The sequence below is a fragment of the Aquila chrysaetos genome, chromosome 1, assembly GCF_900496995.4.
Source record: "Aquila chrysaetos chrysaetos chromosome 1, bAquChr1.4, whole genome shotgun sequence".
Taxonomy (NCBI): domain Eukaryota; kingdom Metazoa; phylum Chordata; class Aves; order Accipitriformes; family Accipitridae; genus Aquila; species Aquila chrysaetos.
The window spans coordinates 11,732,294-11,757,610 of record NC_044004.1 but is presented as its reverse complement, the minus strand read 5'-3'; the positions used below and the strand labels follow the sequence as shown (position 1 = coordinate 11,757,610).

The window sequence follows — 25,317 nt, the reverse complement described above, 5'->3', positions numbered from 1 at the left end:
CCATTTAATAATTATGTACAGTCCAAGGAGATAAATAGGACAACAGAAAATGAAGCTTTTCAAAATTCAAGGAAATGTAGCATGTGGCAATGGTAATTTGGCACAGAGTTTACACAATAGATTTCATTTTTTCTTAACAGAACAATAATTGAAAACCGACTTAGCCCCTTAAATAAACCAGTGACAGCTGGGAAAATCAGCAGATTGGCCCTTTGTGCCTGTTTATAGTAGATTTTGGCAGCATGATAGTTGATGTAGTCTCTATAGGACGCAGCTATTATGTCTTCCAGATGTGCTTGACCTTTATCTTGGACAAAAAAGCTTCTTGCCATAGAAACTATCAATTTATATACTCTTAGCCCAAGTCATCAGTTCCTTTAAGATGCTGAAAAAACCCTCTTGTGATGGTTATGCTTCTATTGCCATTCAGTACAGATGTCTGACTTGTGAGTGGTTAAATTTTTCAAACGTGAGTACATAATTTCAGCTCAATGTGCGTGTAGAGCTCCTAATATGAGGAAGATCTGTAATATGGTAAGGGTTGCTCAGTACTCACAAAGGGACATTTAGGAGATCCTTCCTTGGTTAGCTACTTGCAGTGGGTGGAAGGAGAAAGAAAAATGGCAATAGCTTCTTCATGGATTGCCTTTTATTATTTACTTATGTGTACAGGATGATGCTACTGTTCTCTCTGGCTCTTTGGGTAAGCTATATCAAACACAGTTCCCAGCAAAGAGTTAAGCTACAGACAGCTTAATGCTAACATGCTGAATAGTTGAGAAGATCATGGGCCACTTCATACCTGCTGGCTTTAGGGGACATGAGCAGAAGTCCTACCAATGCCACACCTGCGTCAATGTATGTTGTTCCACTGGCAAAACCCCAGAGCCAGGAAAGAAGGAAAAGGAGCTTCTGGCTATAAATGCACTTGAGTCAAAGGAGCATTTCCAGTATGTTAATTTGACTGTGTCAAAAACTATAGTGGCACTCAGATAGAGTGGCACAAGAATAGAGTGAATGCCGTACGTGAATGTTTATGGGGAGGAGAATTAGGACATAGTGGAGTAGGGGGGAATAGGGGAAATAGGTAGAGTGCTGTGGGACAAGAGGGGACCTGTGGGCATCCTGGGCTTGGCTTGGTGGCAGAGAGGGAGAGGTTGAGAGGGTCATATCAGGTTGAAGAGAGGACTTGTTTTCATGGGAAATAAAGCAAGGCAAGACATTGAGTGGCTTTTACTTGCTGTCACATGCTCAAGACTCTTTGCTGGTAGCTGAAGAGCCATGGCTCCCTGCATCCCAATGGTTTTGTGGCATCTGTGTAGCTTGGTTAACCCTACAGTGACTGAATTTCTTGTTTTTCCTTTTCACATAGGTCAGATGTGAGAACTCCTGAGACAGAATACAAGTCAAGTACAGGAGACCAGGGTGACACACTAGCTCAGAGAGCCCCCCCCATCCTGGTACGTCCATCTCAGACACCCTCTGTGCAGCACTGCAAATCTATGACCCCCATGCATTCCTTTCACCATCGTGTGAGCCAAGATGTCTCGGCCTCCTGTGACCGGACAGGCTCATAGATGTGTATCTGGCACCTGATCTGAGGCATAAGGTTCCCACGGGGCCACCTCTACATGACTTTGTATACAGATGCCTCGTGCTGGGAATTTAAAGGGTTGGAGGGGGGTGTGACAGGGTGGACTAAGGTTACTGCAGAAGAAACCTGGCTGAAAGAAAGACTAGAGCCAAGCTGCATGAGCTGGTGGCCCACCGGTGTGGTCCACTGACAGCAATGATGGTTGCAACTCTGTCCTCTACATTGCTGTAGAACAGGAAGGTAAGCTTATAGAAAGGTGGGGGTATACAAATGATGAAGGGAAGAGACAAGAGAAGGGCTGAACAACGTTCTCTCATGTCCGCATTTTACCCAGAGGTAAAGCTTTTGAGATCTTGCGACACAACAGTAGGCCAGTTTGAAAGGAGTAGGAGGATTCTGGAACGTAGTTTCTGGAAGACCATGTAGCAGTGTTTCTGCCACTGATTTTCTGAGGAGTTGTTTGTGGGAAATTAAAAAAGAAACAAACCCACAGTAATTGTTCAAATTAGACCAAAATTGCACACAAATCAGAAATCTTGCTTTTCAGCCTTCGTGGCTGACTTCTGGCTCTTCCACTGAGACAAAAATGGCAACAGATGGATGGTGGTTTCTGAGATTTTGTTTCCTGGAGATAGGAATATTTTTAGGAGAGGTGATAGGCAAGGCAGAACTTTGCTTCATCCTAAAGAGCCACTGGTGTAATATCCTTAGAGGGCATTACTTAGTTTTGCAAAGTGGCAGCTCTAAACAGAGCTTTCTTCCTGTGTTTAGCAGACCCCCCTGAAAGGGGTAAACTCTGTCTATAAATGCCTGTTTCTTTCACCGTTGAGGAAGATGTAATGGTACCCATGCCAAATTATCCTTATTTCAGACTTTAATCATTTCATAGTATCTTTAAATCATGAGGCAAATCAGGGAAGGCAGTAAAGCAATATGGTAAAATGTATTTTATCAAAATAACCAAAGTGTTGAAATAGCCAAAAATAAAATGGAATTTGACAAGTGGGAGGAGAAGACTGCTGTGTCAGTTGTTACTTTGCTGTGTAAACAATTTAATGCAATTATAAATCTGCTTCTGATCACACTGTAGCACAGATAAAAAGGTTTTTCGCATGCACTCTGCTTCTGCTTTCGTCGGAAGTCCTCCTCTTGAATCACAGGCTGCTTTGGTAATTTGGTAACATCTGGTAAGCTGTGTTTATGGAGTGATGTGCAGATGTTCCAGCCCGAGCCTCCACAGATCCTCTTCTTGTCCGGACGGCTGGGGCTGGGCGGGTGCTGTCAAACCACATGGCCAGAGGCGCTGGGTTCAGGCCGTGCCTTATGCTTTACACTTGCTGCTAGGAGGAAAACCACAGCTTGTCTTCTTAGTGTTCCCCTTGTCACCCTTCCAAGATGCACACCGTTGCTGCTCAGATGTAACCCATACCTGTGATCTTTGCCAGATTTAACCAGTTTTACACCCCATCACTCACATACTTCATGAAGTTTGAGGACAAAGAAACAAGACATTTCCCGGACTGTTAGACCAGCAGATGATGCGCGAATGTGGCCTGTCCGTACGCTACGGCTCAGCTAGAGGATAACAAAGTGCTGCTTTTACAGAGCTGTTGTCCTGGGTCTTCTGGCCCCGGGTTCCCACGCGTGCCAGTGCACACCCCTGGTGCTGGGCAGGCAGGTTCCTACGCCCGGGGGGCTGCTCGCTTCTTCTTAAAGTCCCTGGACCCTCCATAAGCTGAAAACCTTTGGCTCAGGGGCCGCTGCTTACTATAGACTACTCAGTGGTGGGGGGGGGTTTGTGTGGTTTAAACGATGACTGGCTTGCTTTGCCATACACATGCCCTGCAACCTGCATGAGACATGGCAGAGTTTGTATAGGTGCACTGTGTATGGAAATTCATAAGGAAGGGCTTTAGACAGAGTTTGCTTTTGAAGTGTGGAAATAGTACAATGTAATCATTTAAAACATTGCTTAAGTAATTAGAGAGGGTGTATGCATCGAAATGTAGTTTGCATTAAACCTTCAAGCTTTTCAAAGCATTTATAGTTTACATAGCTGTATGTTAATCCACATACAATCTATAGTTCTGAATATTCTCATAGCAACCACAAATCAACAAACGATTTCCCTGGGCTATTTAGGCATACCACTGCTATTAGGTCCTCTGATTTTTAATTAAAAGGATATAGCTCTAAACATCTTGAGGTAATTAAAATGATAATATCTTCTGTAGGATGCATTTGGTAAAGTAATAGTAATTCCCCTACGTGCCTTTATTACTCAAAAATATAACTGCAACTTCATTAGACAAATGAGATTATCCAATTTTTTTTCATAAACTTAAAATGTAAAATATGTTCACAGTTCTGCTGCAGTTCTTGAATGTAATAAGAGAATTCCCTCTCCCACATGTTACAGTGTAACCCTTCAGATAATGATCCTATTAACCTTCATTATAATTCTAATTAATATGCCATATCACAAATAGTTCCTTATTATCTCTTTGCCATTCATAATGCTTTCATAAGGAGTTGATTACTGTGGTAGTGTTAAGACTCCAAGTTTAAAAAATATACATACATCCCTAGCTTTACACATTCATTTCTGGCTGAATTCTGACGAAAAGAAGTAACAACTAGAAGGAAAACTATTTGACTAAGCCTGCTTAAAAATTTTTTATTTTTGTACACATATTATTTTGTTTATTTGTACACATATGCATGGATTGAGTTTTGTAAATAAGTGTCTGTGCCTCTGTGTGTGTGTGTGTGTGTATGAAATCTGTATCTTTAAAATGAAAATGTTGCAACATGTTGTAATGAACCACTGGATTTTAGAAGTTGTTAGAGAATAATATTATTCCAGGTGTTGCCTAGATACATATGGAAGCAAAAAATAACTGAACAAAAATTGCAACAGATGTAATTACTTAAAGTAGCGGTTTAAGGAGAGACTTCCACTGTGGATGAAAACTTACTGTCAGTCAGTCTGGTCCTTATGTCCAAGCTATCTCTAAATTTTAAAACTCCTTCGAGTTTTCTGCAAAAACTATTGACTTTCCTCTCTCTCATACAGTAAAACTTACTCATAAAAGTATGTACCCATTATTTCCTTTTCTCTGTCCTTGGCAAATGCACCTCTGTCCTTATCATTTCCATGCCAAATACAAGAGATTATTTGTACTTTCTCTTAGCACAGGACCTTGGCACTGTCCCTTGCTTTCTGTGTCTTTCCACTGTCTTCTATATTAGATTAAGTGTAAGTAAATTCTTGGTCTTTACTCTCAAGACTCATCATAGCCTAATCCTAATTTTGAAATCTTTCATTCACTGGTAGGATATTTACTCCAGCCTCCATGATGCCATCCTTAATGCCAAGTGCTGGCTACCTATTTTCTCATAAGCTTCCTTTCCAAATTAAGAAGCTCTCAGAAGATTTCCAGGTAACTTTTCCATTTGATTCTTTTACATCTTACCCTTAGGCTCCCCTGACACCATGTTTATAAAAAATTTGGCTAAAAATGGCAACTGGAACATTGAGATTGCTGCATGTAGTGCTATCCAGTACTGACATATTAATTTGTTCATGGTACATTATTTCTTGTCTTCTATTTGAATTGCAAGGTTTTGGAGATATATTTGTGAGAGCTTTGTACAGCGCTTAGGGTGGTGGGATCCTGGTCTGTGATTTCACCTCTCATGCATTACAGTAAGCCCTCCTCCTCTCTCCACCAATAATCTACAAAAACGTGATGAAAAAATACTAGATTTCTAGAATAACAGCCATGCCTGCCTGTTCCAGTACGTTAATTACAATTTAACATTGAATCTATATTCAAGAAAATGTCAGATATAAGGACTAACACAGATATAGTCAATCATTTCTTGAAGAACAGCATTTGACCGGATGACATCTTGAGTCACCTCAACTCTTATGATGCAGGAACATCTATGAATGAGTCTGTATGGGACCTTTTAATTGTTTTTCTTGAACTACTGTTGCATCCCTGAATGGGAATTTTAATACATATGAGAGAATCATTCTGGTTATTCAGAGGTAACACGATGGTTCCGAGAAGTGGTAAGACACACCTCACTAGTAATGATGATGCTACCATGTTCCTCCCAAATAAGACAAACCATAATCGATCATGTTGCAAATTGAACATCTAAGGAATGTATCTTTCTGTAGAAGTCTTTGCTCTCTAGCCTCAACTGAAGCAAAATACAGCATGACTCTTTCAATTCTGAGCTTTCTTAGGTCAAAATGAAAAAAAAACAAGAAAAGATTTTTTTTGCCTTTAAACATCTAAAATCCTGTTTTGTGAGATTAGCTAGTGAATCAAGTTTTGGATAATATTATTATGGGAGAAGTCAAGCAAACAGAAAGATGACTCAAACAGTTTAGTGCCAGGACAATTTCTTAACACAGAGGAAAATCATCCTCTGGTTGCATATGGAATCCTCCCACAATGAACAGGGAGCCTGGCAACAGAAATAAAACTGCAAATGCTCCAACTTTTGCTGTGGAACTGGCCTCACAGCTGAAGTATAATGAGGAGACACCAGAAAAACTGTCACTGAGGAGGAGGGACCGTAACATGGCTAAGTAATGCTGTGCCTATTTCCTGGCTTGTCAAAACAGACAGCCTGGTAGATAGAAAGGTGAAATTGTCTTTCATTCACCCTCCCCATCAAAAAACCCCAAATGAAACCCAAACCAAAAAGTGAGCCAAAAACATAGAGGGAAATTCCCTGAACGCACGCTCTCGCTATAACCACGATGGACTATGCAGGCTAAGAGTGGATGTCTCCCTCCCAAGTCGAGTCCAGCAGGGCAGCGCTGCACCACCTCCGAAGTACCTGGTGGCTGTGGTGGGGCCACCCTGGAACAGAGCCCACCAGTGAGACCAAAGAGTGGCTCTGGCTGGATCCGTGCTGATGGGCTGTGCCTTGGATGAACAACGCTCAGCACAACTGGCCGCTGTGAAAAAAAATTATATGGTTTTCATCTGCCATAGAGCATAGCTCAGCCGCATGAATATTCGTGTGTTGAGCGAAGAACAGGGCTGCCAGTTGCTCAGTGTCTTAGGCGCTTGTGTGTTTCTTCCTTTTTATGACCTCGTCAAAGATCGGATGGTGGATGGTGGTACCCTTCCTCAGGTGAGAAAGGTAGTTTTTCTACAGAAACAGTTTGTGAAAATTGTGCTCCCACTGCCCCACGCTTCTAGCTGTGGGACTTATCCACAGCTTTAGGACTGGAACAGGACATGCAGTTTCTGTGGAGCTGGAAGACAGTCTTTTAATAAGAATTTGTAAAGAGATCAAAACAAGCACAGAAACCCAATTCCACCCTATATGTGTCAAAAATAAATTTACAACTGGGAATACTCCCCGGGAGATATGTTTTTCCTGGCTCCTCCATCACACCAGTGAAACACAGCCAGTGCTCCGTTCTGGACTTCACAAACATTCATCATTGATAAACTAGATGGAAGAAGCCAAGTGTTTGTGTGGGCTTAAAAAAAATCATTATTTAATGACACTCAAAGAAGTACTTTTTTGGAGGGCAGTTCAAATGGCACCAGCTGTTCTGAAAAGGAGATTTAAAGGACCTTGGTACAGCATATAACAAAACCATAGACCATTGTTTGGTCATCCCAAATAATGTGTGTATATGCACACACTTTCCTTCAAAGTAAACCATTTCCTTAAATCTCTCCCTAGTGATTGGACACAAATTAGATTTGTTTTGACATTCGACTTTTTTCTTCCACCTTTGGACAAGCCGATAATACTGTAATCGCATCGTATTTTAAGCTCCTCTTTGACATGCTAAACATTGAATTTGTCCAGTTTCCTGTTGTACCACACTTTTTTCCAGCTTTGAAGTCAATACTGTTGCTCTTTTTTGGATCCTTTGCTGGTTTGTGCCCTGAGGAAGCTGTAGTCTGGCACCCAGTTTCTGAGAGCACAGAGACAGAATTACTTGTAGAAATTTTCACCCTCCACAACACAGTTTCCATTTTCCAGGCAGGCCTGCCTTTTTATGGGTCTCACTTTGGATGTGGCTTTTTTACAAGTAGGGCCGGAAAAGAAACCATTCTCTGATCATGTCAAGGTTGTAAGGATCACACGTTTTCTTACTCCTCCTGTGACACTCCTGCAACCTTTTAAAAAAATTGTACACCACATCATTCTCTCCCAAATACATCAATGCAGGTCAGTTGTTGATGAGAGCAATCAGCCAGTGCGGAGATGGAAGCATTCACCTTGTCTCAGCTCTGTCTGACCTAGAATGACAAAATCTCTCTTTATCCCTGTATTTTTGAAGAAGCTGTTGCATACCTGGGTCAGCAAAACCAGGCTGGTTTAAACTTATTAAGCATTTCAGACTATGCTGTATGTCAAGTCTCTTTTCACCTTTATTTACCAGTCCACCGATTCTGCACATTTTAATATAACTTCAAGCTTGCCAAGGAAAATAATAAGCAGTGGCATTTCTAGGATTATCCTTAACAACATCCCTAAAGCACACACAATGATTTCTCCACTGACTGCTTTCCGAGATCTTGTCAGTCAGGAAGTTCCTAATCCCCTTAAAGCATGTTTTACTGATAGATAGAATGCTTATTTTTTACTCACAGTGTAATGTAACACTCACTATGGTGTCTTAGAGGTAAATGTATACATTGCGTGTCACACAAATTTGTGACATATTTGAGTTTGAGAATACCTGGGAACTCCTCCAAGAATGAAATCAGGTTTGTCTGACAAAGTCTATTTTCTATAAAATTTCTGATTGCTATTTATTGTATTACTATATGCTAATTACTTTATTAGTTGAACCCTCCTTCAGATTTTCCATTATTTTGCTTGTGATTGATAGAATCATGTTCACCAAATCTCCGTCCTTCTAAAATTTTGCTATAATATCCAGCAAACTCTATTCTGGTGGAATTTCTTTGATACTCTTACATATAACAGAAAGGAGTATGAGTAGGCCAGTCAACTCTTCCTAGTCAAGCCTTCACAATCTTCTTGCCAGTTATTTGTGTCTGCTGATTTTAAAGTGTTCACCATAGCACGTGTTGCTTAACATCCTCCTGGGTTACTGAGGGACTGGAAAGTATTTCATCACACCCTGGTGACAAAAGCACGTAAATACAGTGCAGAACTACTTGAGTATTTATTTTGCCGCATTATAAACAATTTTATCATCACAGCTCGTATTTTTGCTATAGGGAATGATGTCTGTCTATAGATTCTTGTTTTGATTCTCACATTTTACAAAAATAACGTATTACACTGTTAAAAGAGGTTTTGTTCTCAGGCAATAGTTGTCCATTGCTTATGTACTGGTTGCCCCAAAAGACTTTGTGGAGGTGGTAGGGCCATATCTAGCAGTATATGCTGTATGGCATACTGGCAGGAGAGTTGCTTTTCTCTGGATGCTTTAGAAGGTGTCCTGGCCCACAGATCACCTGTTGAAAGCATAAGGCATGTCTCTATCACAGTCCCAGGTCTGACCAAACTATGTCGGTCCTTCCACGGGCTGTTTTCCAACTCCCGGTTATCTCTCCGGGGCACGTACATAGCAAGCAATTGCCCTTCTAAACGAAATTGTCATTATGAATTGAGGCATTTTCCCTATCAAAGAATTTAAAAATATTCTTTGCATAAAAAGAGGAATAACAATGGATATTTTATGATTTGGCAAAAATGAGTTTTTGGCAAAGCTATGAGTACAGAGAAGATGACAAGCAGGTGAAATGAGTCGGGGAGGGCACTCTGCAGGAGGATGGAAGAATACGGGCAGGTGAAGGGGGCTATTCGCCCTGACACTGGGCCTTTGGAGTCTTCTGCAAATCTCAGTTGACCATAGTTCCCAAATAAAAATGAAAAAAAGTGTGTGAAGTTGCTTCAGGAAATCCACTGGGAATTGTTCTAGCCACACACTTGCTGGTCTATTCTTTGACAAACTCAGTGAAGAAAATCCTGATGGAAACTGCATTTATTCAAGAGAGAGTCATGCTGTGGGAATGCTGAACAAATGCAACCAGACTGCAAAAATTTGGGAAAGAAAAAGGCAAGGTAGCCAGCAGAACCGTTGCTCTCAGCAAAAGCTGCATTCATCTCTCTGAAAGGAAAGGATGTGAAATGTTCTGCTTGTATTTGATAAACCCGAGACTTGACTTGCTGGGAGAAGAGCGAAGCTTTACGCTTCTGTTCCCACTGACAGTGTTGTGGGCAGCCTGCTGTGATCACATCTGACCTTCCCTTGGCTGGATCTGTCTGTCGCAGATTATACTATCACATGGATGTCTCATGCAGCGAGCTCCCCTTTGCTTATGGTGCTCCTTAGGCCAGTGAACCGAGCTAAAATGATCTGGAACCTTAGTCTGATCTCAGGCTAATGAGAACCGGGAATAACAAAACATTGCCAAGGCCCGTGGAGGTACAGTGCTACAAGAGGAAACACAGGCCTCCGTGATGTCCATATGGTTGCATCTGAGAGAGAGACCGGTCATGCTGATAGCATGTGCTAGTATTAAATCACCACTCAGGTTTGAAAACACATTAAGTCAGTAAAGAAAATACATGAATAAAGGCAAACAGAGGAGAAACTTGCTACCCTGCAGGATGCATGATAAATCATTTATTACAGTGGGAAAGAGGCTTTCAGACAGAAATGGCAGCGTATGAGTCTACTTATCTCAGCAGAAAACAAGCACCGCTGGGAAAGCTGTATCCACAGAACTGCAGCTGTAAAGATGGTAGGGCTTCCATCTGGCTCCCTAAGCCTTTCTCCTGACACCATCACTCCTATAAAAGGTGATGTGAAATATTAATGTATTTATCTTCCCACATCAGCAAGGGAGGTGTGTGCATTCAGCGCCCTAATGCACAAGAACAATTTGGTTTTGTTCTGATAGAAAAGAGATTTTTTGCTTTAACTGAGTCGCATCAGCAGAAATATCACATCACAGAGGAAACGAGTTTGAAATACCCTTGGCAGGTTGATGGTTTGACAAAGACAGAAAGAAAGAAAATGCCGCTATCCAGGAGACAAGCCATCACGGGCACGGGGGAAGCAGTAGGTTAGGGCTCTTTCAGGCCTACTTGGCTTCAACTTTCTGGTGACAGATTTAGCTGCCTTCATGGACAGCTTCAAAGGACAGATTCCCATGGCCAAATTGTTTTGGACTGAAGCTATTTGACAGCCTTTGACCCAGCTCCCCAACCAAGTTAAAATGACACATCCAACTTTATTTGGCATCTGAACCAGGAGGGAAATGACTTTTCTGTTCTGCCAGAGGCCTCTCTTATTTAATGTCCTATAAAGAGGAACAAACTGCATATAATAATGACATCTTGTGGTAGTTGTTGAATTATTGCCCTATGATCTGGTAGATAATTGGATGCCAAATTTCATGACATCTTTCTCCCTCCATGCTGCAGCTCTGCAAGTTCACACAATTTCTGCTGCTCTGACAAGCTGGGTGTGGAAGACCTCTAGAACCTTTGGCTTATTGTTGACTTCAGAGGAAAAGGGTATTGTATTTTGGTCATTTGATTACACAGGTCTGGCTTAACATACAGGCCAGAAATTCATAGTCATAACTGAGTAAAGAATGGTTATCCAGAGATTCATACAGAAAATACTAGAGTTTTGATAATATTGAGTGCAGTGGCTCTGGCCCATAGAATGAGCCTGCCTTTGCTGAGCTGCGGGTTTGCACTGGGTGTGAGAGTCAACGGAGAGAGCCTTTGCCGGCAGCGTATGAAGCCCAACAGCTGCTGAACACCTGCCCTGAGCTTGCAAACAGTCTTGGTGAGCAGCCACCACCCCCCCCACGGCTGGGGGTGCGGAGATGTGTAGTGTTAGAAAGAGTAAATCCCCAAGGCCTCATGGTACCCCTGCTCTGCTTTTACTTATTTCAGCTTTGGTGTGCAGGTCTCGTAAATCCTGCTGTTAACTGTGTGGGTATCCAAGGATCCCATGAAGCTCTAACCCTAGTGCAAGCTGTGTGACGGTTCATATTAGTGTCCATAATCGTGACATTTTACAGAGTATCCCATTTTGCCTGCCCATAATCATGTTCTTGCTGATGCACTCTCTGCAGTGCTTGCTCTAGTCGAAGTTAGCAGCTTTTCAGAACAAACAGCACACTTTCCTGCCAGTTTGTACAGTCCTTATCAGCACAGAGGGGCTCAGCTTTTATCAGGGAGTTTGGATGTTGACTAAATAGTCATAATAAATAAGATTAGCAGGAACACTTAGGGATATATTTCTACAGAGGTGTCTGTTTATCCTGTCATGTGTTCGGTGGGTATCTCTGGGGCTCACCGCGTCTTCAGTTCTGTTCTACTGTGACACAGCTGATTGCTCAGGGGTTTTTTTTGGATGAAGGTGGCTTAAGCTACATGCCAAACAAACACTTGTTTTTTTCTTCTGGGCTACAAAGGCCTCATAAATAGACTTACAGTTTATATGCAAGATTTATATACAGCTCTGTTTCCCAGCTGTGAGGAGGGAGGCAGGAAAAGACCCTATCACTTATGAAGAGCTCAGAGGTGATGGTGAAATCGCACACGTGTTAAGACTGAAATAATGCTGCTGATCAACTGACAGTACAGAATGTGGAGTGACAGATCAATGATACTTGTCTGCATTTTATGTAGCAGGGCGTCTCTTCCCTGTTTGCCTTTTTCAGTTTCAGAGATCCTGGTGTTCACACTGGATATTGGGCATAATGTGCTCTGCCTACTTCTTCAGGTCTGCACAAATGCAAGCAGGAGGCACTTGCTGGATTGCTACAGAAAACAGATGAAGATAATCATGAGACCCCATGAGTTCATAATATCTAATGATAGGTATTTAGCTGTATTGATCTATTCTTTTTCCATGGGATGATGGCACCTATTGGGCATTATTAAAGAGGCAAAACAGTTCAAAGAAAAGAAATAATTTATACTGTTTTTTTCCCCAGTGGGACTATAAACAACAGTTTCAGCATTTGGGGGTTTTTGTTTGTTTTCTTGTTTTGGGCTTGTTTTTTTTTTTTTTTTTTTTACTGAAGTGTGTTGAGGGTGATCATCTTTAATTGACCTTGAACTTGTGGTGTTAAAATTATTAACATTTACGATCAAGAGGTCTGGCTAAGAAGTTATCTTTCCTAAAAGAACATTCCTTTTCACTAAAAAACAGTCTGTGATTTTTTCCAACTTCCCACTTCTGCGCTAAGATCACATGGGGTGTGCCACTAACACTGGCTCCACTAAGAGCCATCTCTTCATATTGTTATTTACTGTTTGATGCCTTAGAATTGTGGCAGTTAGCAAGCTACCTAAGGAGTCCATGCCTCCAGGGATGGATACCTGGCTTTGTCAACATTGAAATGATTGCTTTTCCTCACCTCTTTCCTCCTTTTTTCTGAAACTGATGTATGGTTGGGTCTCTGCAATCAGTTGGCTGAGAACAGGGAAGCAGAAGGGGAGATGCTCTCCAAATGTTCTCTCACTACGATCATAGTTAATAAAGCTTCTTTCTGGCCTGTCCTAAATTGTACTTTCATTATGACGCACTTGGGAGTCCTCAGATTCTCTGATAAACTGCTCTTAAAAATACAAAGAGAAACTTCAATAAAACATCTGTTTAGTAAATAAATGTACCTTGAGGTACTCTGAGAAATTTTTTTAACACTGGCCTTTCAATACATTCTCCAGCCATGAAATGTTTCCCGAGCTCTGCCAGATTTAAACGGAATCAAAGAAGCCTCTACAGAACCACTTGGTAACATTGTGGCAGTCTGTAAAGACTTAAAAACCTTCACATATTGACACTGCAACAACAGATGAAAATATGAAACCCCACAAGGACAAGGATCTGTTTCTGCTCAAGTAGAATTCAACACTCAAGTATTGAAATCGCATTTATTTAATAGCCCAAACCATAATCCATCCCTGATTAGACATAAATAATACTCAATTTTTTAACTTACAAAAATAATCTCTTTGGCTTGATAGAATTGCTCACAACAGTAAGGGCAACAGGAATTAGGTTTTAATAGTACTTCAGTTCATAGATACAATAAAGGAAAAAATGAATTTGTTTTTCACAGCATATCTAAACCATAAAATATTCTGAATTTTCAAAGCTCTGTTGGTGTCTTTTCCATTTGTGAATAAAAATATTTGATAGTTAATATAGCTGAAGAAGAAATATCCTATGTTCAATAATGCCTACCACTGTTGTATATTCTTGTAAGACCGTATTTATAATAATTTGAATATATTCTGACCTAAAACATAGATGTAGTTTCTATGCGTGTCAATGTATACTGGTTTTGCAGTAATGAAAAGGTTATAACCAAAAACGTATATAAGACTTACAAGTTTGCATTACCATACATTTATTTTAAAAAGATGTATAAACAAGTTGTTTTCAATTAATTTTATCTACAGAGTTATACACAATTTAAAGACAAATTATCTAAAATCCTAATCCTCTCCTGCACTGAAAGAGCAATCAAGTAGTTTAACACAGAGGCATATGAAGTAAATCAGAATAGCTTCACAGACTTCAAAGGGGCTGTCGGAAATGATTCCCATCCCTTAATACAGGTTTATCACTGTTGGTGTTCTTGATGTCTTTTTTCTTTTTTCTTCAAATTCTCTTTTATTTTGCTTTTGTTCAGCTTATTCATAATCCCTGGTGGGAAATGTTTTTTAATTATTTAACTTCTGTAATACAACAGTAAAATCAAGAGACTGGAACATTTATTTCATAGAAACTTAGCAAAGCTGTGATCATGATGAATCTTCATTTTTTTTGTATTTAATTGAGTAAATATGAATAGTGTGCAGATGTGTTGCTCTTGCTCCTGTCATTATTATGTTAACAATCCCTGAGACCAAGTTGGACTTGATTTCAAAGTTATTTTAAAACTTGGAACTTCTCTATGAAAATCTCTTTCATTTTCAGTGTTTGACATATGGTCTCATTTCCTCCTGATGTTTGAAATACAGTAACCATCTCAGGCCCATCCAGCCTCTTACAAGTTGTTTGGTTTACAATCTTGACCTCAGCCTGCCTATAACAGGTTTATTAATACAAAATTCTGCCCACCATGAAGGTCTGTTCAGAGCTTTGCTGCCTTGAAGGATCTCTGCCCACATATTTTTATATAACTGCAAAATAATAACAAAAAAGGATTAATTCATACAGAAAATAAAGAAAACTTCTGCAAGATAAATTATCTAACTTACTGGTTGAAATGAGATTGTGATCGAATTTCTAGATAACAAATGTGAATAATTATGTACTGGCAAGAATAAACACAAAGATAAAGCACAAATTTTCAAAGTACTGTAAACATCAGATATTTGTGTAAATCGTTTAGACCATCCTTGGTGTAAGAGCAGGAAACCAGTAACCTTTATAATTTCTTGTTTTCAACTTAAAATGAGTTGTATTATCAAAGGTAGAAATTTGGAAACATGGTTATATTAAGCTAATCTTTGTTATGTCCAAACCTGAAGACTGTGTCTGAAAGCACTCGTGCATGTCTGTTTTTACCTTTATTTCAACACATTTCTGGAAAGTAACATAACTTCTCTCCCAGATGTGAACTCTTCAATCTGGGCATAAGAAATTCCTCTCTCATAAGCAGACTGTTAGTTCACCATCTTCATCAATTTGCAATTTTATGTGGAACAGTTAAAAAAAGTACATGGGAAGTAAATTCTGTGAAAGTATAATTTTAGCAATATTTGGCAGTTCATAATTAACTGAAGCTTAAAACCTTAAATAACATTATAGAAAGATGAGGAAAGGAAGGCCGTATTTTCAGCAGTAAGTTGGAGTACAGTATAATACAATATGAATGTGGTATAAAAGCAGTCAGTGATGTAAAGTGAAAAGCCTTTCTTCTACATGAAAAGATGGCTTGGCCCTATGTATTTGTGATGATTTAAATAAATACTGAAATATAATATATTTAATATTAAATATATTTTTCCCTTGATTATGTGGGCTGGTGTTAAGTATTTATTCCATTCCAAGTTTGATTTAATATTGTCTAACAATTTTTAATTAATCTTGATATAAATGTGGCGATAACTTCCATACTTAAGCTGACATTGACATTGTCAAAGCTTCTATGGGGAAATGATGCCCACACCATCAAAGTTTCTTTTGAAGAGAGTCTGAATTCTTACTTAGTGCTTAAAGCTGCCCATAACAAATTTGGAAACTTTTCTTCTGCTCCAATTATGATCTGTGGCTCATGGCACAAAGCACTCCACTGCAGTACAACATAGGTTATCCTGAATTAAATTCATTTTCTTGTTATGCTTGGATAATCAATTCTTTACCATGCTGTAATTTTTACTAAAATGTTTGCATTGGTTTTCAGAAGTTGCAAAGATAGCAATGAATACAGAATTAAATATAGACAGCCAGGAGACAAGGAGCTTTTTAAAGTATTTTCTTTGAATGAGGGATTGGCAGCCTTTTTCAAATTTCAGCTGAAAATATTTACACAAGTTGAAAACCACAGACTTAGAGGCAGTTCAAAAAAACTTCCTGAATTCTGCAGAACGTGGGTTGGGTATCACCGCTTGAAATTATTTTCTCAATATGAATCAATGAATTTACCAAAACCTTACCAAATATTTAGTACACGAGGAAGTCAGTAGTGTTTAGAGTCCTATCTGCATGTCTCACATATTATATTCCTAATATTAATAAGCCTCTGTGGATTCTGTATTTGTGTGAGCTAAGAGCTAGCCAAAGAGGATCTAGCCAAATCCATTACATGATAGTTTTAACAGCTGCTGATAAGAAACCTCCAGCTGACTGCTAGAAAGGGGGTAGTATTCTAGGAAAGTATCACTGTGTACTTGCACCATATTTTATATTCCTGCCTATAGCATCTGCTCATAGCTTCTCTTAGAGACAGAATAATGGGTGAAAATGGGCTTTTGGCCAATACAGATAGTCTTAACATTCTTACAGATGATCTTCCTTGTCTTAGAGTTACCTTTGGAGCTTCCCTCCCATGACCTCTTTCATTAATTTAATCCTCAAAAATCTACAGACATGGAAACAAAGTTTCCAGTGGTGATTATAGTCCTCTTGTTGAAATGGCTCGATATGTAGAACTAGCCCTTCCTCCTTTATTTGTAGAGACTGTGTTACCAAAGTAATCATTCTGTTAGGTCAGCGTCTGGTTAGAAACATCTGGGCTGCCTTCTGTATTGCTTGATCACCATGGGAACGATGGACAACTTTAGACATGAAGACACAGAGAGAGAATATTGAAAAGCATTGAGTACACTTGACTCAGCAATCCTGTCAAACTTCCTGGCAGTTTCCCCAGGCTCTAGTGATTCTCTACAGGGTCTATCCACACCAAACCAAACTACCGTACTGTGACACTAGTCTCTACATAATAGTTATCCCACAGCTTGGCCGTGCTGAGTAGGGTTGGCCAGTAAGCAAGAATTTTAGTTTGCTGAGACTTTGGAATGACATACAGCTCTTTAAATATGTCAAGGAAAAAAAAAGCAGAGAGGGACCATGACCTAGTATAGCCAAATCCATGGTGCACCCACATCCTGAATCCTGCTTGTAGGTCTGGTTATAACACCTCAGAAAGCATATGGCAGAATCAGAAAAGATACAGAGAAGGAAAACAAGGCCTGTCAGAGAAAAGCAAAGGCCCACACACATAGTAAATGTATCTGAACTGGGATTGAGAAGTACTTTTTCACAATACTCATAATTAAATTATGGAAATTACAGTGTCATGGAAGCCAAAATACAGCTGAATTTGAAAGTGGATAGGAAAAAATGAATGGAGGATAGATACATGTGTGGCTATTAAACCGAATGATACAAATACAAGCTACGGCATGAGGTATCTCTTAAACCAGCAAGTGCCAACAGTGGAGACACTAGGGAAAGAAAACTTGCATATTTCATGTGTTTCCTACAGTGTTCTCCTTGGCCACTGTCAGTTACAGAGTATTCTGTGAACTGGATCCGGTATGGCCAATCTTATGCTCTTGATTCAAGGCTTGCTTTGTGTAATTTAAACTATACAAAAAAAGTCTCTCTCAGCCTTAACAAGGATGGTGCTAACAAAACAGCATCCTTCAAGACTGTATTAAGATTACTGAGATCCCTTGGGTAATGCTGTACCTTGCACTGGTTAATACAAGATACTCTGTCATATCCTAGAATTCCCACTGGATAAACAGAATTCTCAAAGAATTGTACAATTTCTGATATAATTTTTAACTGGAACAAGTTTTAAATTTTCATTTCTCTTAGTAAAATAATAATTTTATGAAGAATTAAAAGAAATAAATAATTTCTACACCATTTATATGCACATCACACAAACTGAGTGTAATATGAATACCAATAAAGGCAGCAAAAGTCCTAGGCAGAGAAGAAATAGACCTTACTACCTCTCCAAGGTATTAACTGATATACTAAAGACATATTACTCCTTAAGGAATCTTAGGAGATGGTATAATTTTTTTTTTTTTTTTTTGTTCAGCAGCACAGATGCCCACAAGAGCAAACGAGAGCAATACTGTACGAGTTTCCCATTGAAGCCTATCTCCCAGAAATGCCAAATGTCATTTTCTACTGGCATCAGTTTAACTCTGGTACTCTCCACTGAAAAAGCATCTTCCTTTTCTCTTGTAGCTGTGAAGTGTCTTGAATATGTTATGGCTATTTACAGCCAATACCCTTCTTAATGATTAAACTTACAAATTTTAAAATGGGTTTTCTTACCTCTCCACTAGCTTTACCAATGGGAGAGTTGAGAATGAAGTCAGGAGGAGCAAAGACATCAACCAGGGCAACTGCATCATCTTTCAACTGTGTAAAAACAAGACACATATTTGGCAACTTCTGTAGTTGTCTATGGCTACCTGTGAACTACAGAGCAGCATGAAGATTATTTTCATAAAGTACCAGCTATTGGTTACTTAAGAGAAATCCACAATAAGGAGTCTCAATTTATTTTGCTTTTTTTCCTCCCAGGGTAATTATCTAAAGAGGCTGTATTTTACATGTTTTCTTCCTTTGCTTATGGGTTTTAAAACACATTTTAACCAAGATGGTACTGTTCACACATGTAAAACCACGTATTTTTGAACTTTAAAAACATAACGTCCAGATTCTTCTTTGAAATTTTGCTTACGTGCTTAGAATATATATCCAGTTCGAAAAGCTTTTGTCTTGAGAAAAAAAATTCATGAGCTAACACAATAATGAAATAAATAGAACTGGACTGTGGTATTTCACTGGCTTTCCAATGAAGACTGCAAGGCCACAAATGATAGAGTGTTATTTTGCAAGATTGATTGTTTTTCATTTTTTCATAAATAAATTAGGACTAGATGCAAGGTCAATGAGTTACCAAACTTTATAGAAAGTTATTCAGAAACTATTGATGTAATATCTTGCTAATTTACCCCTTGAGGTACAGAATAACTGATATATCTCTTTTTTAGTATTTGTATACTATATTATTATTTAATCACAACAAACAATATTGAAGGCTTACCCTGCAGCAGAGCTCCAGAATAGCATCCTGAATAAATCTACCAGCTTGTTCACCCGAAGCATAGCCACCTGCAAATACATTCACAAAGAAGCCTATACCAGTTAAGATTGTACTGATACAATCCTTTTACAAAGGAGTTATTCAAGAGACTAAATAGATGCCCCTGTGTAATTGGACTGACTGTCTTTTATTAATGATTTGAATGCAAAACCGTTAATTTAAGACATTTGGAACCTTTCGCATTAACAAGCTACACCACACATCTTGCTGCCTATCCCCCATCCTCTCCCCCAAGCACTGGACCACAGCAAAACTTGTGAGCCCTCCATTATCTCTGAGCTAAGAGTCTTTTGGGTTCATTTGTCGCTCCAGATTCCTGCTCAGGAAAATTTTGTCCAGAATGATTGCTTTATATTACACAGGCAATAAGAAAATGCTCTAATCTAAATCCTAATTAGGATTCCCTCCCACTGCCAAGTTAAGACTTTATAAAAAAGTGACATGCACAGTATATTCAGGGAGCTGATCTCACCTTGGTAAAGCACAGCTAGATGTTTACTTAAAGACCAGAGTCCATACAGAGCACTGAGATTCTTAAGCACTGGCTGCAGAGTAGATGGTATGTTGGGATCATGAGTGTAGGCATGATATCTTTGTAAGACTGTTTGTTCAATAAAAGCAATGGCTAATGATCGACAGTAGTACACCTTAGGAAACAGAAAAGAAGGACACTGAGTAACAAAATACAAGGAACCAATGCTTAGCTGGTGCAAGATGGCATTGGCCTGGTGAAGTTAGTGGAGATTTGTTGATTTAGATCTGCTGATCTAGTTTGAGATTAAAGAAAGTCTAAGAAGAAACTCTAGGAGAAAACTCTTTCTTCAATGTCTTTGCAAAGGTTAGTCATGAAATGCCTCATGAAATGCCTTTTAGAAATAAGATCCTAGTTTTCCACTGTGTTCCAGTTTGCATACTTTCTTATACCAATCCAAAGGGAGTGCAGATTGGATGCCTACCAGTGTAATTAGGCAGTTGCACGAAGACTTTATGGGATCAAGTAGCTACATCAGAGAGAAGACCATGCAAAATCAGGTTTGCTGACTTTAGGATCATTAATAAACCCATATAACTCTAAGAAGAGAAAGGTAGGTTTACATTTATTTAATATTATACAGAGTTTTATAAAAAGGATAAGATCTTCAAAGTGGTTCAGTAACCTATTGAAAACTTATTACAGTCCCTTCAAATAAAAAATAAAAAATCTGATCATGTTAGCATGAGTGGATTCTGTTTATGGATTGCAATAGATTGCAATACGTTTTGAAAGAACTATCCAACTAATCCTTGCCAACTATCCAATCAGAAAGGCAAGTAACCAGTTACTGTTAATATGGAGTATAAAACCCTAAGTGATTGTATTTACATAGGAACACTTGTCTACTTTTACATACTTCACCACGGCATATGTCATACCATGAAATAGACTACTGAATGATGACATTCTAACTGGTGAACAGAAGGGGAATATGAAACCATTGCTGTTGTGGCTGATTGTTGCAAAGCTGTAAAGTGGTGTTTGTTTTTAGCCCATTTGTTCAGTTTTTTGTTGGTTTTTTTTTCATTTAGAATTAGTTGATTAGTTTTTCTTTTTTCCTTTAAATATTTGCTTCATCCTTGCATTTAAATCCACTGTGGCATTTAAAAAATGCATATTCCAAAGATTACTGTTTCTCTCTTGATAGCTCTTCAGTGGTATACTTATGTCCAAGCTCAGATATAAGTAAGAACTGGAAAATACACATCTATTCTCTGCAGGTTTGGGGAGGACTTCCCCCTTGCTAGATGGACTTTTTTAGATACGAATGTCAATTCCCTAGTCAGAATGAAATAAGTCTTAACATCGCAAATGAAGCATTAAGAATTAATTCCCTATTCTTCTCTCCTATAATTCTATTTCCTTCTTTGCCTTCGCTTGCACTTCTGTATTACTTCTATCAAGCTATCCCCAAACCAAAATAACCTAGGGATGAGTTAGGAATCTCTTCCAGATCTCCCATAGCAAGAACAAGTATTATATATTGGTCAGCCACTGGGCTAACAGAAAAGCGCTTCTTCATGCCCAGACTTTTAAATCAAATATGTACACATCTTTAAAGCACAGCCTGTAAATCATTTTCAGATGTTTTTGAGGCATGCCATTTAAAATAAAAAATCCCACTGTCCTGAAGATGCATTGTAGGGAGAAAAGAAAACCTAATGACTTAAGGTACATCAATGCCTATCTCAAAAGCAGTTGTGTGCTAAAGTATCTTTAAATTTTAGCACATTTGAACACAAAAGAGAAGAGAACCTTCACATTTCTGAGCAAACCATTCTAACACACTGACCACAGCACCAGCCTCCCAAGAGCTGGGCAACTGACAGGCAATCAGAATTTAATTTCTGACAATTCCCATTCTGAATTTGTTTCTGAAGAACTTCTCTAATAAGCTGCTTCTAGGGTAAAACCAGAAAAGATTTCCTCCACTCTACCAGTGGTTTCACACAGACCATCTCCTGGTGAAGCTATGTTGGCTCTGTCTAGGTGCAGAGTTGTATATTCCTTCCGCATGTTTTTTAATGAGCTTTGCAGATAAAATGAATGACACTGGTCATCCTCAGGGAACAGATCTCTCTCCTCAGTGACAAATGACAAGTGTTCTTTCCTTGGATGCGAGCCAGTTTTCCTCATGGAGGTAACAGAAGAATTTGGGGAGCTTGGGGATATACACTGAAATCTGGAGTTAAGCCATCCCTAGCTGTTAAAGCTCTCTGGTGAGAGAGCTGCTCTGTTATATGTAGATTGTCAATGTTTCCTTTTCAGGTTCCAATGCTGTCAGTCTGGTATCTTTCATGAGTACTTTGCACTATAGAAATTAGAGATGGAAAAGACCTATTAGGTCATCTAGTTTACCTACCTGCCAGAGCAAGATTCTTTCCTACAGTATGTATTTGGCCACATGCGCAGATGGAGATGTAATAATCAGATGCTGCAGTAGATTTAATAGTAGTAGATTTAGTCTTCAGAAGTTGTGCTATCAAAATTACAGACATCACCCAGCACGTGCCTGCAACTTTTCTGAAGGGAAATATATCCTGGAAAACTTCTGCTGATGGTAATTGACCTCCTGCTACCATGTTCAATACAATGCACATGGACAGGTATTACATTTTATTAGTTATTCGAGTTGCTGCTTTATGCTTGAGGAAATTGTACTTCATGACACAAGAAGATAAAACTAACAGGATCTGACAAACTTGGATGAAAATAAGTAAATAAAAGAAGAGAGCTGAATAAGTATTACCTGACAGTTGTTTTTTGCCTCAAAATCACTTCGCCCAGACTGCTTCTCCTTGCTCAGCTTTAGGTCACTTTCTCGGAGCAGGTAGCAAACCAGCCATTTATATGCTGCTAAAGGAACTGTGAAAAAGAGAAAACCAAAATTCTTAACATTCACATTTATGATGCAAGAAGTCACATGCAGATTCTACTGCAGTCACAGTTTTTGTTACCCGAGATGAAAAGTGAAAGTGTTAATTAATCAATCCATTAACATGACACTTTGCCCATTACTGTAGATGCAATAAATAACATCTGAGTAAGATAGTAGGATTATTGTAGCTGTACAGTGAAGACATACCATGCCTGACCATACACTAGTTCAAACTGACCCCAAGCTAAAAGACAAGGTATATCCACAGCTCAATTTAGACTTCTGACTTGGATCAAATTTTTTTAGCTTATTTTCTTCCCATATTAAGACTTAGTTCTGCAAGAAACTCAGTCTCTTCTCAGAATACAAGAACAGAAGACAGTCAACATTTCATGGAAGCACATGACCTCTAACATTGCAAAGGTGGCTGAATGTAAATGCATTTGAATGACCTGCTTTGTAGATCAGTGCATTATGTTTTTAGAGCAGCCTGGAACTATTAAGGCAAAAAATTGTGAGTGTTCACATGCTGCCTAAATTTAGACACCTAAAGTAACAGTCCAGTTTCTAACAGAATGGAACAATAAACAGATTCAGATATTTTTAAAACTATAGTCTGCTTCAGTAGATATTACAAGAGAGGAGAGAACATGTGCTTAGGTATCAGTTTGTGCTCTGCTGGATTTCACAAGTTGGAGACATAGAACAAAGAAAGCAAGCAGTTGTTTTGAACTAGTCTTTTTCTTATAAGCCTTTGTATTTTGAAGTTATTCAGATTTTACCCCATAGCTATTATGATACTATCTCACTTGGTACTATGCATCACTATCTGAAGTTCAGCTTTTTTGCAATTATTTGAGCACCAAAGTGGTTACTGAATTCTAGGAATTGACTCGACTCCCCCTTATATATTAAGACTGGAGTTTCTTCCCCCAGCATGTTCTCAGTTTCACAGATTCACTTTTGCTCAACGCCCTGTCACTATCTCATTATCTGCTCATTTCTTTGTTAATTCTTGCCTCTGAGGGCCAATCTGGGCTCACAGTGATAGAAAAGTGGGAATGGCATCTAATATCATACTTGATTTGATTATAGCAGAGCAAGCCAGGAAAACTGCAGGGAATTTTCTTTCACAATTACTCATTTCTCTCTATGCAACCAAAAGCAACTGTCAAAAGCAGACACACTTAAAGCCTTTTCAACATATTTCTAAATCACTTGTATGGTTTTCTAAAAGAAGATATTTTAGTGATATAAGGTAGTGGCAATCAATGCCCCTTACAACAGTTTCACTTGAAAACAACAATACAGTGGCAAAATAACTAGATTACAAATGCTATTTTGGAGGAACAAAAATGGAAGAAAAATATCTGATGCTACTCTCCATTCCAGAATTGAGGCTAGAGACAATGCGATATATTTTGAAATGCAAACTATGTTCTTAGTAATTGAAATGCATATAATACAAAGAAAATCAGCAAATAGTAATATGACAAATATCTAGTAAGTAGCAGAGGTTGAATCTCAAATCTCTGGATCCTTTCCTCTGGAAAGGGGTTTAAGATTCTAGAATCACTTTAACAACAGCAGAAGGCTACCTGAGGAGTCCATGCAATCTTCAACACTAATGGCTGTGAATTTCCAGCCAAGGATATGATGGTAGTCTTGCAAAACGTTTATTGTTCCAAAAGGGGATTCAAAAGGAGCTTTATCTGAAATACCAAAGAAAATAAAAATTATTTCTAAGGAAAGAAATCAGACTCTTTGGAACTAAAAGCCTATTACAAAGCCATGCATACATGTGATAGGCCAGATGCAATTAGGCCAAAATATTTATTTTATTATGGCCTAGTCCAGCTGAATGAGGACTGGTGAATAAATGCTGAAAAACCTGACATCACTGCCTATAAGCCCCATAAGATTCAACTCCTATTGCTGAGTTTTCCAGCTCTGTAAGATGCTGGTGAAACTCACTGCTAGAAAACTGAAACAAAATCTAGAGAACTACAAAATGTACTGATGGATATTGCTACCAAGTCAGGCGGTATGAAGTGTTTTAAGTAAAATGAGCAGAGGGTACCCAGACTTACAATAACTTTAGGAGTAGTTCCACTGAACTAAACTGCACTTCTCAAGGAGCAAGGTACTACGTAACCTCATTAGGGATGGCAAAACATCTAGCTAGCTTCTGCAAGACTTAAGGGGAAGAATATTTCTTGCAGCAAATATCTGTGTATTGTGAATGTATCATGTGATGGAGTCTGTAGCACATTATTTATGCTCTACAAAATGATTAGATGACTGTCAATTGCTTTCAGTATGAAATTACCCCCTAATTCCATTAGCTACACACTGTTGGGTCTAGCATAGGATTCCACAATGAAAACTTACCTCTTATGCAATTCATCCAGCTCATTAGGTAGCTGCTGGTTTGCTGAAGCAGGACATTGTTATCTCCCTCATATGTGCAGTTTGGATCATTGTCATTTCGGATTTCACCCAGACGATTCACTTAATAAGAACAAGTGCACAATTTAGTATATTGCAATGTATTAATGGAAGTTAAGAGAGATTAAATAATTATTGTGTGACACAATGCACAAGAATTGCCTGTTCCCGTATGTATAGCTATTGTCACCAACAGACGAGCTTGAAA

General features: G+C 38.9%; 1 protein-coding gene across 7 annotated transcripts in view; it reads right to left on the bottom strand.

Moving 5' to 3' along the window:
• Positions 1-13,517: 13,517 nt before the first annotated feature.
• ACOX3 (acyl-CoA oxidase 3, pristanoyl) overlaps positions 13,518-25,317 on the bottom strand; it is a 38,223-nt gene continuing 26,423 nt past the window's right edge. For 5 of the 7 annotated variants that reach the window (XM_030025189.2, XM_030025009.2, XM_030025096.2 and 2 more), the window contains 7 exons: positions 25,053-25,172; positions 24,260-24,373; positions 22,533-22,648; positions 19,721-19,895; positions 19,189-19,256; positions 18,411-18,497; positions 13,518-14,788 (listed from right to left, as the gene is read on the bottom strand). In XM_030025189.2, coding sequence (XP_029881049.1) covers positions 14,669-14,788; positions 18,411-18,497; positions 19,189-19,256; positions 19,721-19,895; positions 22,533-22,648; positions 24,260-24,373; positions 25,053-25,172 — 800 coding nt within the window. In that variant the 3' untranslated portion in view covers positions 13,518-14,668. The other 2 variants (XM_030025434.2, XR_005932072.1) reach the window with 2 other exon arrangements.